We start from the raw sequence: 15029 nt of genomic DNA, 5'->3' as shown, positions 1-15029 counted from the left end.
CTATTGTGGATGGTGAGTGTGGAGAGGTGGGAGATCCTGGGCAAGGAGGTTGCCCACTGAGAAGGGGGGTGGGGTCCGCATTAGGAAGACAGATTGGCCTTGGCACTGGGGTGGGAGGGGGCTGTGTTGAGACTGACAAAACTAAGGCCTAGACAGTTTCCCAAAGTTTTCTTCCCTTAGGAGGGTGATCCTGCCTAATACTCAGTACTGGGGGTGGGAAATTGGAGGGGGCTGGGGGAAAGACCTCCAAGCCCACCCCACTGAGCCTCAGGAGGATGGGTTGCTATGCTGCTGCTGCCCTCTGGTGGACATAAAAAGGCAGCATGGACATCTCCAGCGCTGGAAACAAATGCTGGAAACTGCAAAGGAGTCTCTGTCCTTTCCTGTCCTAAAGCCTTGGCCACCAGGACTAGCACACTCATAGGCTGGATTCCCCAGGAAGCAGACTCAGACAGTTTAGGACGCCACCCTTGGGATCAACGTCTGTGGAAGTTGAGGGTAAAGGAGCTGAACTACCAATACAGGTCCATGACAGCCTCAGCCAGCCCCCCAGGGAGCTCTGAAGTGAGAATGGGCCCTTTAGAATTGTCCCAAAATGAGCTGAGGTGGCCAGGCCTTTACACTCCTGTCATCACTGGATGTGGGCTGTGCTGGAATGGGGCGTGAGCGTTGGGTAAGGGGTTCTCTGCAGCTGAGGCCGTCCCCTCACTGAAGGCCGTCTGCAGAGGGGCCAGCAAAGCCTTCACTAAAGGGGATAGGGTGGTGCATCACGGGGTCTACCCCACATACCACAGATACTCATCAAACGTATGTTAAATGAATGGCAGGGTTAGATCATGCCTCAGGCTCCAGGCTCCACGGGACAGCCCACAAGCCTGTTATTCAAGCTGTTACACACTGACTTTTGGAAATGGTCAAGGGAGCCTTAATGCTCCAATTCACGGATTCATTCATTCAACAAGCACTCACTGAGATTTACTATGTGCTGGACCTGGAGGCAGACACTTTACAAATTTCTCAAATTTAATCCTCACAACTGTGGAGCTAGTTAACTCAGATTATACAGATGAGATCAAGTTATTAAGTGGCTATCACAGTCCGATGGCACTGTGACAATGGGTGAGTGGGTCGGGCAGGGCTCAGTGACAAATGACACTCAAAATGGGACAAGTGCTCTTGCTGCTGCCAAAGATTCTTCAGGCCAGAAAGGGTCTTGGTTCTGTTCTGTGAGTGTGCATGTGTGTATGTAGAGAGAGGGCTCTCTCTATGATTTCAGCCAGAACATTTCCTCTATTGCAGCCAAGAGTCATGCCTCCATAGCCTCCTGCTTTAGTTCCTTCCTAATAATGTTGCTGCCCAGAGGTAAGAGAACCACAAGCTTTAAAAATTCCTGGTTGTAGCCACAGAGCTAGCTCCTTCCCTGGATATTTAATGGACAGACAGCCCTTAACCCGCAGTGTTCTTTGGCCATATCATCACAAAGTTATGAAAGGATAAGTTCTTCCCCTAACGTCTAACTTCCATAACTGCTGTGATCATTCTGGGATGATAACATTGAAGGGACAAGAGGCGGACCGGGTCTCTGCTCTAGAAACCTCTCTGTACCCTGACACTCTCAGTAAGCCCGTGGAGCTGTGGGAGGAGGCGAGGGCAGGAGAGCTAGACAAAGCCATCGGCTGCCGTTCTGCTACAGCCCTGACATGTTCTCATTCTTGGCCAATTAAACCTTTCAGCACTCCCAGCCACCAATATACAGATTTTAGTTTTCTCATTTAGATTGTAATCATAAAGAACTTGAAGGAAAATGAGGGAGGGGGAAAGCCTGGATGTTATGGAGGGATTTCCGGGTCTGACTACAGAGACATAAAATACTTTTAATACTCCTCACCCCCTCCCAACCATAAACACACACACACACACACACACACACACACACACACACACACACACACACTCACTCTCTCTCTCTCTCTCTCTCTCTCTCTCTCTCTCTCTCTCTCTCTCTCTCCCCCTCTCTCTCTCTCTCTCTCTCTCTCTCTCTCTCTCTCTCTCTCTCTCTCTCTCTCATATGCCTTTCCTCCTGGGCCCCCAGAACCTAATTTTTCACGTTTGGAAAACCCAGATGATTTTTGCCTGGGTCTATCTGGTTTTCCAAATAACCTGTCTTTTTGATAAATAACATAAGTTAGACAAGACAAACAAAGAGAGGGGTGGGCAGTCAGCTTTTTTCCTTCCTTCAGCCTCTGAGAAAAAGAGATGGGGACTGAAAAACCTACAGGACTCACTCCCAATCCTGACCCTGCACCTTCCACCCCTTAGATTGGGCCCAGTGATTCTCCAGCCTGGAGCTGAGAGCTGCCTCTTCACCCCCACCTCTACCCCACCAGCCATCAAGAACACCAGACTGTGGTTCCTTCTAAAATGAAGGGAGGACTTCCGTGGTGGTCCAGTGGTTAAGAATCCACCTTCCAATGCAGGGGATGCGGGTTCAAGCCCTGGTTGGAGAACTAAGATCCCACATGCTGTGAGGCAACCAAGCCCGTGCACTCTAGAGTCCTCGCACCACAACTAGAGAGAAGCCCACGTGCTGCAGTGAAGAGCCCAAGCGCTGCAATGAAAGATCCCATACGCCACAACTAGAGAGAAGCCCACATGCCCCAACAAAATATCCCACATGCCACAACTAACGCCCGACGCAGCCAAAAGATAAATAAATAAAAAATAAGCAAAATAAAGAAAATTAAAAAAAAAAGAAAGAAGTCCATTTGAAAAAAAGGGGGGGAAGGCCCTGAAGCTTTGTGTAATGTGAATGGAGAACAGAGGATGATAGGAGGTTGGGAGGCACAACTATGTCATGGAGGGTCTTGTAGTTTGAACTTAATCCTGAGTGCACTGGAAGACAGAAAAGGTTTTGAGTGAGGGAGTGGCATCCTCCTATTTAATTATGCAAATATCGCCCTTTGGCTGCTGTGCACAGATTGGATGGAAAGGAAGCAAAAATGGGAGTGGGGAGATCAGGAGGCTACTGCCAACACCCTGGCAAGAAATTATGGAATCCTGGATTAGAGCATCGGCTATAGAGGTGATTCAAGATGCAATCTGGAAGTAGAAATAACAAGATTTAGAGATTGCTTGATTATGGGAGTAAGGAAGGAGGGATCGAGAATGTCTTTTGGGTTTCCAGCCTGAGTGACTGGGTATGTGGAGGTACCTTTTAGTGAAATGGGAAACACAGGAGGAAGAGCATTTTTAGAGAAGGAACATCACATTTTTAAAGATGTCAAGTTTGAGATGCTTATGAGACAACAGGCCTTGGAGGAGTGGTCCACAAAACATGATGCAGTTGTAATATTGGCAAATCCATATGCTTGCAGAGTAGTGTTCGACATAATGCATCCATATACATCTTCCAACAAGCCTCACAGCAACTCTGAGACAGGCATGAATGACTATCCTCATTTTATAGATATAAATGGAGGCTCTGAAAGGTTTGGTATTTTTCATTCACCCTTTACTGGGCAATTCCACATTCCAGACCATGTGCCAGGCAGTGAGTAGGACACAAAGGTAGAAGATATAATGCCATCTCAGGGATGATACAATCAGAGAGTATCATGACAATATTCCTCCCAGAAATACTCTCCCCTATTCTGAGGTGTACAAGCCCCACTTGGGGGACAGGAAGCCCCAAGAGATATTACATATAGCTCTGGGAGCTAAAACCCCGAAAACACTCACATTGAGCCATTAGAGATTCTCAAAGTGGGGTAAAGTTTGTAGAGAGGCAGTTGAGAATTTGCACAGGAAGCTGAGTACCTTGTCTCTACAGCGCTTTGGTGAGTATAACCTGGTGCTTTATGGAAGAGACCCTAGTATGGTTTGTGCAGCTGTGGACTGAATTGTTTAAATGAAGTAAATACCATGTGTCCCTACCCCAGCGTGTGGAACACAGAGGAGGTGAAAGGACTGACACTGAGCACCCTCATCGCCCAGACTCAAGTGCTCTCATCCCTCCAGGCAGATAATTTCCAAGCTAGGGAAGCTGAGTCCTAGCAGGAGCCACAGCACAGGCCCTGGGCTTCAGTTTCACTAGAATGGAGCTGAAGCTGGAGGCTCAGTGCTCTGGGCACAGGTCATATGGTCAGGTCCCGACTCTCCACTTCAATCTTATTACCAAGGCTTAGCTTGCCTTCTGACAGTTACACTGACATGGGGAAAAGCAACCCAGAGCTTAAGACTCAACTTTTCTTTCTCCAAAGAGTGTTTTCTTTCTGGAGCCTAGAATAGAAACCCTTTGCTCCCTAGATTTCTCAGGCACTGATTTTCTTATCCTTAGTGGTCAATCCTAATACTCTTCTCCATCTCTCCCTGCCAAAAAAAGATATGGGAAAGCAAAAGGGGAGAAATATCCAGCCCTCCTCCCTAGTTCTCTATTGCTTAGCAAGGGCTGCCTAGTCTTGGCCACTGTTTAGAGAGCTCAAAGGAAGGGGCAATAATGCCCACCTTGGACCCACGTCTGCCAATCAAAGGGCTGTAACAACAGGCACCATTTATGTAAACTCTCCTCACCCGCACTGAACCCAAACCACTTGGTTAGTTAATTCGATCAATTCACCAGAGTTGAGACGACAGTGAGGGGACAATGGCAGCAGCCTCTCACTCCAGTCCCAGAGGCCTCCCCTGAGAGACAGATACCCTGAAAACAAAATGCTCAACATCAGACAGGCTCTGACCTAAGAATGAGCATTCAATCTGGACAGCAAATCCTGCCTTCAAGGCATTGGGATTTATTGAAAAACTACATACATATTAAAACATCTTTATATACATTTTCACCATACAAGATTACAAATATACAAATATAAATTCCATCAAAGTCAGCATCTTGCATATTACAAACAACTGTAGAAAACCTATATCCTAATTCCACCAGTTAAATTGGTATTCCTTATCTGCCAGTGAAAAACTGGCACGGTTCATCCAGCTTCCCAAGTCCAGCTCCTGACAGTGCAACCACAGTATTTACATGAAATGTTTTTCCAAAGCAGCAGTGACACTTGGTTCTGAGAGGAAAAAAAAAATCTGTCTAAAACTCTGACAGCCTCATGGTAGTTCAGGGAAAATCGGGAGTGGTGGCAATCCTAACAATATTTTGATGAAACTCCAAGATGATCTTTTCTCAAAATAAGTAATGAAGTATTAAATTGTCCTCTGCTCAGGGCAATGTACTCAACCCAGTTTAATGCAATAAATAATGATTATATATAACTCTTCCAGTCAGAATGAGAAGGAAGGTCCTTGAGCAACAGTGCTTCAAATCGAAAATTTAGTCCTAAGAGAGAGCTCTCTGCCCACGGAATATCTAATGTCTACGGACCCTGGATGTAACCTTTTATCTTCATCCTCATACTCCAGAAAAGTCGCTCTTTCTGACTTGGGTACCAGTTTGAGTCCTTATTATAAAGGAAGCACAGGTTAATTGGAAATTTGAGGCTGCACTGGGAAGAGGCATAAAAGAAAATGGAAGGGGCAAAACTAATAAAATAGCCCATGTGTCGATTCCTAGATCCTCTAAGAAGTCTCTCTTTCACTGAGTCCTGGTCACCATGGTGCAGATCATAGGGGTGTGAAGGAGTCATCCCAGTTTTGATGTTCACTGCTGTCTGTAATTTTCTGTCATGCCACACTTTTTCTTCCTCCAATCACCCCTTTCACCAAAAGTTATCAACCCAGGAAGCTGCTAGGATAAAATGTCAAATATTTAATGGAGGACACCCAGGTATCCCATAAGTTGATGTTGTAAACACTGAAGAATTAAGTTAGTGGCCAACCCAGGAAGTAATACTAGGAAAGAGATGTCCAGAGCCATGCAGTGGAAAGAACTGGAATCTCTGTCCTCAACCTTAATGCATTGATTATGAAGGAAGGGGGGATAATCCACATGAGCATCGATTCCAACCTTCAATGCCAGAAACTTCTCAACGAAGTCTCAACACAGGTGCCGGTGCCCTTGTGGTGTTAGCTTTCCAAGTATCTGAAGATGCTTTGCTTCGATCCTGAAGCGCTATCATCTGTTTTGAGGCGCTTAGGTGAAGGGGATGTCATTAAAGACGGACCCCTTCTCCTTACCTAGAGAGCAGAGAAAGAGCCAACTCAAGACCTTCATACAAGTACTTAGCTTCACTTAGCCCTTAAGCAGCTCATAGTTAAATCACGGATCATTAGAAAAATAGAAAGAGAACTTTTCCAGACAAGTTTCAAAGCTGATTACTTACTGCAGGTAGCAATCCCCTTGTACCTTATTGGGAGTGCAAGATTAACACTGCAGCATTTAAGCCTTTAAGCCAGAAATACATATTTTTTTTCAATTCAATTCAATTCAATTCATTCATTCACTCTGCTGTGGAGATTCACCAAATCAGTTCTCAAATTCCCTACCCGAGGCTTAGATGATTCCTTTGCTGCCTCAGCCTTGACAGGAGAAAGTGTGTGGAAGACAAAGTTTCTTGAATTTCGGGGAGCACTAGGGTTGAGGTCAGACAGGGCAGCCAGTTTCTGAAGCACAGCTTTGGGCTGGTTTAGCAGTGAGCCCGTCTTCAGCTGAGGAAAGAAGAGTCATCAAATTCCTGGTATCAAATTCCAAGTGCCAAGGGAAGAATGAGAAGTCAGCGCCTCCCTGCCTCCACCAGGTATTGAGGGGACACAGTCCTACCCTGCTCAAGTAGAAAAGAAATGGTAGGCTCCTTTGACATCTACTTCCATTTCTTGCAGCCACCTGCCTCCCCTAATGAAAGAGCATTCCCTTAACTTGACCTGGGCCTTTATAACACTGAAGATCATGACATCAGGCTAACAAGGTCCCCAACCAACCTGGTTGTCACTTCCTGGTTTGGTGGCTTCAAAAGGATTTCTGAATAAAGACTCTGATTCTTGAATAACCACAGTGCGACTGACTGAAAAGAAAAGACAGAGAGGCTTGTTCTGGACAAAGCTGCGTAGAATTACTTTTAAATCTAAACAAGCTAACAAGCCTTTAACTAAACCAATAAACTAAAGCCATAGGAACTCTGATTATTTTATAATCATGACTTGAAAGTACACTTAAGTGGCTTAAGAGAAGACAGACAACTCAGCTGAACTTATTGTCTAATTAACAGTAATAATAAGAAAATACAAGAGTGGTAAGAGTGTTAAGGAGTGTTTAAGAGCATCAGCTCTGGGGTTAGGCATATCTGGGTTCAAATTCCAGCTCTAACACTTAAGTATATAATCCTGGGCAACTGAATAAAGAAGCCAGAATTCAATCCTCTGAGCTGCCTTAGAACATAAAGCAAAACCAGCTACATATACTCACAATCACAATGTCGACTGCCCAACAGTCTAAGATGGAAAGAATACTGTCTCTCCCCATCGGAGCGACGCCGGCCCATGAGTAGGCTGCACCAGCCCCCGAAGGCTGGAGTCACCTCTAAGGCTCCAGCACTAACAACCCCGGGCGCCAGACCCTGAGGAGGACTAAGAGCTCACCGTTCTTCTGCAGAGCTTTGGCTGTAACTTTCTTGGCCAGCATCATAAACTGACTGTCTTCCCCAATCTCCTCTTCTTCTTCAGCTGCAATTTTCCCCTGCTGTGCCTGAAAATAAAAATCAGACAGCATTAACAGAAGCCCACAGCTCCCCCAACTAATTAGTATAGCCTGGAAACTAGAGTACTTGGGACAGCATTTGTTTTCCTTTTTGCAACTCTTTGTTGCTTTAGACAAAAAAAAAAAAAAAAGGATTTTGGACAAAAACATGACTAGAACTGCCCATGGTAACCTTCTCAAAGCACAAAAGAAAATTCAAGGATTAAAAGGGACAGCAGGGTTCCCCTGGTGGCGCAGTGGTTGAGAGTCCGCCTGCCAATGCAGGGGACACGGGTTTGTGCCCCGGTCCGGGAGGATCCCACATGCCGCAGAGCGGCTGGTCCTGTGAGCCATGGCCGCTGGGCCTGCGCGTCCGGAGCCTGTGCTCCGCAGCGGGAGAGGCCACAATGGTGAGAGGCCTGCGTACCCAAAAAAAAAAAAAAAAAAAGGGGACAGCAATATATTGCCCAAGATTTTGACGACTATCATGACAAGTTGGGTGACGGAGTGACCTCATAAGTAGGGTCGGAATAGGAGAATTTCTTGCAGGCTTCCTACCTGGTCCCGAAGCCACTGCTCTCGTTCAATTCGCTCCTTCCTCCATCTGGCTTCCGTCTCATCAAGCTGTTCTTCAGTCTGATCATCATCAGAGTCTCTGTGGAACAAGTCCATCTGGGAAGCATCATCTAAAGCAAAGAGTTAAGGCTATTAGCATTCTGCACTCCCCACAAGAGAGGGTGTCTCAACAGACACAAGTGAACCCTTTTCATTTACAATACACTGACACAAGCTTTTCCTATCCATTAACAGAAAATAAAGGTCAAGGCAAGGTCCTCCACAGCTGCCTGCTATAGTTTTGATTTCCTCTTGCTGTCTTAAACTGGACAAACATGTACCTTTGTACAATTTGCTTCTAAAGGCAACAATCAAAATACCTATGTTCTTCCATCGGAATTTCCTCATTCGTCCAGGACCATCACTGTGCAGGTCCCCATCAGCAAGGTACCTTTCTTGGTACAAACGTAACTGTCGTTTATCATCATCCAACATTGTTTTCCTACAACAGGAGAAATACGGTGTTCAAAACCAGGACCACTCTGGCTGGTTATAGGGCCTGCCTTAAGACACACCCCATTCATTATTCAGAAGGGCTTGCTGGGATACTGACATGTGTATTTTCTTGATTTGACTCTGCAGTTCCTCATCAGAAGGAAGTAATTCATCAATTACATCCTCTTCATATTCATCAAGCTCTTCCCCATCATACTCATCTTCACTTCCCACATCACTCCCTGACACCTCTGCCTCATCCTCCAGGTATTTCTTCAATCTCCTGGAAAATTGAAAATTAGAAAATACAACAATGAATATACACACAGCAATGAGAAAAGCAGAACACAGAGCCATCTCTAATAACAATAAGATTAAATTAATAATAATAATACATTTTGATAATACTTAAAAGTCTATTATTTAATATATACTGTGTGCCAATAACCGTGCTCTGGAGCATTACTGCGTTATCTCAGGGAGGAGTATTATTATTCCTTTCAATTTTCAGTTGAAGGAACTGAGACTCAGAGAGTAAACAACTTACCAATGGTCACACAGCTAGCTGGGAGGCAGCAGAGCCTGGATTCAACCTAGGTTGGTGACTCTAAAGCCAGAACTCTCAATCTCCTCTATATATTTGGGACACACCTGCTAGAAGGTTCAAACTATTTTGTCTTGTATTTAAGCTTACCAGCTTCAGGAGACAGACTAGAGATAGTATAGTATGGAAAGGTAATAGACTGTACTCTTCTTACAGCCTGCCAAATCTTGACCCTCAAGTTAGAGGTATGACTGAAGCTCAGAGTTAGTAGTAATCAAAACCACTGCAAGTTAGTTTTTCTGACTTCAGCTCACATCGAGAACAAATCTGCTGTCATCTGAGTTCAAAGTGCTGTCACCTATGGTCATGAGTGGCAGAAGCTTGATGGCTTTCTGAAGGCTGATTTTTTTTTTTAAATAAATTTATTTATTATTTATTTTTGGCTGTGTTGGGTCTTCGTTTCTGTGCGAGGGCTTTCTCTAGTTGCGGCAAGCGGGGGCCACTCTTCATCGCGGTGCGCGGGCCTCTCACTGTTGCGGCCTCTCGCTGTGGAGCACGGCTCCAGGCACGCAGGCTCAGTAGTTGTGGCTCACGGGCCCAGTTGCTCCGCGGCATGTGGGATCCTCCCAGACCAGGGCTCGAACCCGTGTCCCCTGCATCGGCAGGCAGACTCTCAACCACTGCACCACCAGGGAAGCCCCGAAGACTGATTTTTTATGAAAGACTTCCATTATTATTTTAAAGCTGAGCTCCTCTAACTCCTAGGGTTCCTGAAGAATTCCTTCAGGGGCCAATAGCCACTAAGCTTCTCAATCTTCCCATCTACCCTCTTTGAGCAGTTCAATTTTTAGCTGCCATTCTTTACAAGATTTCATTTAAACAAAGGACTCTATAGTTAAATAAGGTTTAAGAACCATTGCCTTAGAAAAAAAATCTATAGATGGCCCAAAGCTGTATGAATAGTTAATTTGACAGGTGACAAATTAGAAGCCCAAACTGATCTCAACAGAATGGAATGATGGGCTAAAAACAACAAAATAAATCTAATAAGGATCAATATGATATCCTATATTTGAATTCCAAAAGTCATCTACAAATAATAAAATGTGGAATACCTATTAAAATGGTTTTTATAAAACCTTCAATATCAAGGAAAAAGGCTTACAGATATGGTAAGTAGGAAAAAAAAGCAAGATGCAAAATTGTACATATAAAAAAAATTGTACAGATCTCAACCACATAAAAATATATGCCTGAAAAAAAGTTATGAGGTAATAATAACCACCACCACCACTTTCAAAAATATCCTGGACGGTGGACATGGATGACTTTCTTTTTTTTGGCTGCGTTGGGTCTTTGTTGCTGCACGCGGGCTTTCTCTAGTTGCGGTGAGCAGGGGCTACTCTTTGTTGTGGTGCTCGGGCTTCTCTTTGCAGTGGCTTCTCTTGTTGCAGAGCACGGGCTCTAGGCATGCAGGCTTCAGTAGTTGCAGCACTCGGGCTCAGTAGTTGTGGCTCTCGGGCTCTAGAGTACAGGCTCAGTAGTTGTGGCGCACGGGCTTAGTTGCTCCGTGGCATGTGGGATTGTCCCGGACCAGGGATCGAACCTGTGTCCCCTGCATTGGCAGGTGGATTCTTAACCACTGCATCACCAGGGAAGTTCCTGGATGACTTTTTATTTATGTCTTTCTGTATTCTTTGAAATATTCCAAAATAAATGGCTTACTTTCATGATCAAAATGACAACAAAATATTAAAAAAATAAAGGGGGGTCATTTGCCTGAGACTAGGATGAGGAAAACCTGGAATGACAGTAATTCACAGGAAAAAAGGCATGGGGAATTTTAGTCATTTACAAGATCCTCAGGATCTACAGTGACTCAGCTCTTATGCTCTTTGGTTACTTCATAAAGTAGTATGCAACCAGAACAAGGGATGTGGTTGTACCACTACATAGAGCGGTGGTCAGACCACACCTGAAGATAAAGGGAGTTTCCATACATGTGAGGAGTCTGGAAGCAATGTCACGTGAGAAACAGTTGAAGAACTAGGGATGTTTAGTATAGGAATCACTTGAGGAGGACGTGACCATCTTTGAATACTCAAGAGATATCACGTAAATGGCTTCTATTCAATCTGTGTTAACCACAAAAAGGAAAAATAGAACCAGCAAATGTAGCAAGCTACAACTCAACTGTCAGGAGAACCTTCTTGCAACTGAAGGAAGGGGCATAACACCTACATTTGCCTTTTCAACTTCTCGGATTGCTGCAGGAGGTCTTCCTCATCATTATCTTCATGGTCTTCTAGTGCCGGGTCTTCATTGTCAGAGTCACTGTGTTCATCCTGCAAAATCATATAGTATCACATGCAAAGTTACACAGAATAAAATGTGTCCTCAACTAAGACAGGAATTTATAAACTTCTGCCCAAACATTTGATTCTAGGAAATTGCTTCTGATAACATGCCAAACAGAATTCTCAAGAACTCAAACTACAAAACAAGCAAACACAGCAGCAATACATGGAGTTCGGTTATGATTACTCTGTCGCTTTCAAACTCACCTCATCACTATCAAACTCATTATCATTTGGGACAAGCTGAAAGTCTCCAAATTCCTCCTCTTCACCTTCTTCTTCCCTAAAATGCAAATCAACAAATCAATAAAAGAGTTGAAAGCAAACTACAAGCAGTCAGCCAAGTTAGGAATTGAAAATATTTTATAGCACCAACAATCTCTTCAAGAAACAGGAAACGAGATATCTTGCGTTTAAAAAAATTTTTTAAATTGTGATAAAATACACACAACATAGTTTACTATCTTAATCATTTTAAGTGTACAGTTCATTAGTGTTACGTACATTCACATTGTTATGCAACCAACTTCCAGAACTCTTCATCTTACAAAACTAAAACTCTATACCCTTTCAATAGCAACTCCCCATTCTTCCCTCCCCACAATACCTAGCAACCACCCTTCTACTTTGTGTCTACGAAATTGACTACTCTAAGTACCTCATGTAAGTGGAATCATACAGTATTTGTCATTTTGTGACTAGCTTACTTCACTTAGCATAATCTCCTCACAGTTCATCCATGCTGTAGCATGTATCAGAATCTCCTTCCTTTTTAAATGCTGAATATTATTCCACTGTGTATGTATCCACTTGGGATGCTTCCACCTTTTGACTATTACGAATAATACTATGAACATGGGTGTACAAATATCTATTACAGATGCTGTTCTCACTTCTTTTGTGTATATAGCCAAAAGTGGAATAACTGCTGGGTGTGAGGTAGTATCTTATTATGGTTTTGATTTGCATTATCTTTTCTTTTCTTTTTAAAATAAATTTATTTATTTTTATTTTTGGCTGTGTTGGGTCTTCGCTGCTGCGCACGGGCTTTCTCTAGTTGCAACGAGCAGGGGCTACTCTTCGTGGCAGTGTGCGGGCTTCTCATTGCAGTGGCTTCTCATTGCAGAGCACGGGCTCTAGGCACGTGGGCTTCAGTAGTTAGAGCACGCAGGCTCAGTAGTTGTGGTTCACAGGCTCTAGAGTGCAGGCTCAGTAGTTGTGGCGCATGGGTTTAGTTGCTCCACAGCATGAGGGATCTTCCCGGACCTGGGCTTGAACCCATGTCCCCTGCATTGGCAGGTGGATTCTCAACCACTGTGCCACCAGGGAAGCCCCTGCATTTCCTTAATTATTAGTGATGTTGAGAACTTTCATGTGCTTTTTCTTGCCCTTTTTTTACCCTGTTCCCCACCAACTAAATGAAAGCATTATAATTTCCTTACTATGCAAATATGAGACTCAAACAGACTGCAAGACTCTCAGACAGGATATGAAGCCCCTAAGATGACCATTTATTCCTGAGCCCAGAGAACCTACCCCAGTATTTTATCAGAACACCGGACTTGCCAAGTTCCCTCCAATCACTGAGACTCACCTGTCTGTTGGGAAAGAGCCTGAGCAAAGAGCAAGTGCTTCTTCCATTGGATCACCCAGACTGTTCTCCTTCTCCTGCTTAGTTAACTCTGATGGAGCCAGAGTAGAGACATCTACATCACGATGAAGAAAAAGATTTGTCACCAAGAAATGACAGCTTTATCCTCTCTCCCCAGCCATCTGAAGACATGCCGGCTCAACACAGTTCTAAGGTAAGCTTGCCAAAAAGAGCTCCCCATTCATTCATTCATTCAACAAATCCTTATTTAGTGCTTACTATGTGCCAGGCGCCAGGAAGACAGCAGCAAACAAAACAAAGATCGCAGCTCCCAAACAGCTTACGTTCTAGCAGAGGTGTGAGGGGGAGAAAGGGGTGTGCAGGTGGAAGTAATAAGTTAGCATTTATATGAAATATTCTATGCAGCAGACACTGCTCTAAGCTTTGCACATATATTAGCCATAAATGACAAGTCATATGGCCAAAGCTAAAGCAGTTTCAAGTTGATACTTCACCACTCTAAGGAAGTAAGAGCTCTGAATGTCAGGAGCTAAGCAGTGCATGCAACCTATGCTCAAGAATCCACCACAGCTCTGTTTTCTCACCTGACAGTAAGGGGCTTCTTTTCAAGGACACTGACTTAAGGTATTTGGCTGTGGTGAGCCTGATGCTCTGTTGGATAATTACCCTGAGAAGTAAATTTTCCTGAACACAGATCCAGAAGTTCCTCCATGTTCTCTTTCTTGTCGCTCTTCCTGGACAGAGGTTTTTCAGCCTGAGATGTGAACTTTCCCGTACACAAATCCAACAGCTCATCCATGTTGGCGTCCATGGCGTTCTCATCCATACTGGCCAATGGCAATCGAGGCTTCAAAGCTTGGTACTGATTCCTGTGGTTTCTAACATTTAAGAACCTACAAGCACAATGAAGAGTGTAAGAAATTCTCCAGGAAAAAAACAAAGTGGTGGGTGAAAAGCCCGAACTCATCTCCAATACCAAAGTTAGAAGCTGAATCCTGAACCAGAAGACAAGAGTGTCACACTTTAGCCTGTGACAATCTAAAGAGGGAGGGGGAAGTTTATGAAAGAATAAAGCCTATTCGAAAGGTAAAGGGCATGGGACTTCCCTGGTGGTGCAGTGGTTAAGAACCTGCCTGCCAAGGCAGGGGACACAGGTTCATGCCCTGGTCCAGAAAGATCCCACATGCTGCAGAGCAACTAAGCCCGTGCACCACAACTACTGAGCCTGCGCTCTAGAGCCCACAAGCCACAACTACTGAGCCCGCAAGCCACAACTACTGAGGCCACGTGGCACAACTACTGAAGCCCGCACACCTAGAGCTCATGCTCCACAACAAGAGAAGCCACCACAACGAAGAGTAGCCCCCACTTGCCACAACTAGAGAAAGCTCATGCACAGCAACAAAGACCCAATGCAGCCAAAATTAAAAAGATAAATAAATTAATTTTTAAAAAAAGCCAATTCTAAAAAAAAAAGGTGAAGGGTAAAGGATAATTTTTGGCTTCAAATGGTGCTAGAGTAGGGCTTGGTGTTATGCATGTAATGTGCCACAAAAGTGTCAATTCTCAATCCTACCCAACAATCCTAACATAGTAGGGTGGATGCAGAGAAATCTGATGACCTTATAAGAGCTATGCATTTCATACAATGCAGAAATTGAAGGATCAGAATGCCAGCAAGGCTATTTACTTTTTCTTTTTTTAAAAAATAAATGTATTTATTTATTTATTTATTTTTGGCTGCGTTGGGTCTTCATTGCTGTGTGCAGGCTTTCTCTGGTTGCGGCGAGCGGGGGCTACTCTTCATTGTGGTGCGTGGGCTTCTCATTGTGGTGGCTTCTC

At 44.3% G+C, this 15029-nt stretch overlaps 1 protein-coding gene across 3 annotated transcripts in view; it reads right to left on the bottom strand.

Moving 5' to 3' along the window:
- CLSPN (claspin) overlaps positions 1-15029 on the bottom strand; it is a gene marked incomplete at both ends in the record, with an annotated part of 37618 nt that overhangs the window by 4288 nt on the left and 18301 nt on the right. For 2 of the 3 annotated variants that reach the window (XM_082678663.1, XM_082678665.1), the window contains 11 exons: positions 6019-6129; positions 6439-6600; positions 6871-6953; positions 7528-7633; positions 8183-8310; positions 8560-8681; positions 8793-8957; positions 11460-11563; positions 11783-11858; positions 13170-13281; positions 13854-14080. In XM_082678663.1, the coding sequence (XP_082534789.1) occupies positions 6019-6129; positions 6439-6600; positions 6871-6953; positions 7528-7633; positions 8183-8310; positions 8560-8681; positions 8793-8957; positions 11460-11563; positions 11783-11858; positions 13170-13281; positions 13854-14080 (1396 nt within the window). Of the gene's footprint in view, positions 1-6018; positions 6130-6438; positions 6601-6870; positions 6954-7527; positions 7634-8182; positions 8311-8559; positions 8682-8792; positions 8958-11459; positions 11564-11782; positions 11859-13169; positions 13282-13853; positions 14081-15029 lie in introns of those variants that run through there. The other variant, XM_082678664.1, reaches the window with a different exon arrangement.

This window comes from Grampus griseus (assembly GCF_964374135.1).
Source record: "Grampus griseus genome assembly, chromosome: 1".
Taxonomy (NCBI): domain Eukaryota; kingdom Metazoa; phylum Chordata; class Mammalia; order Artiodactyla; family Delphinidae; genus Grampus; species Grampus griseus.
The sequence above is the reverse complement of the archived record's forward strand: the minus strand, read 5'-3'. Positions and strand labels throughout refer to the sequence as shown.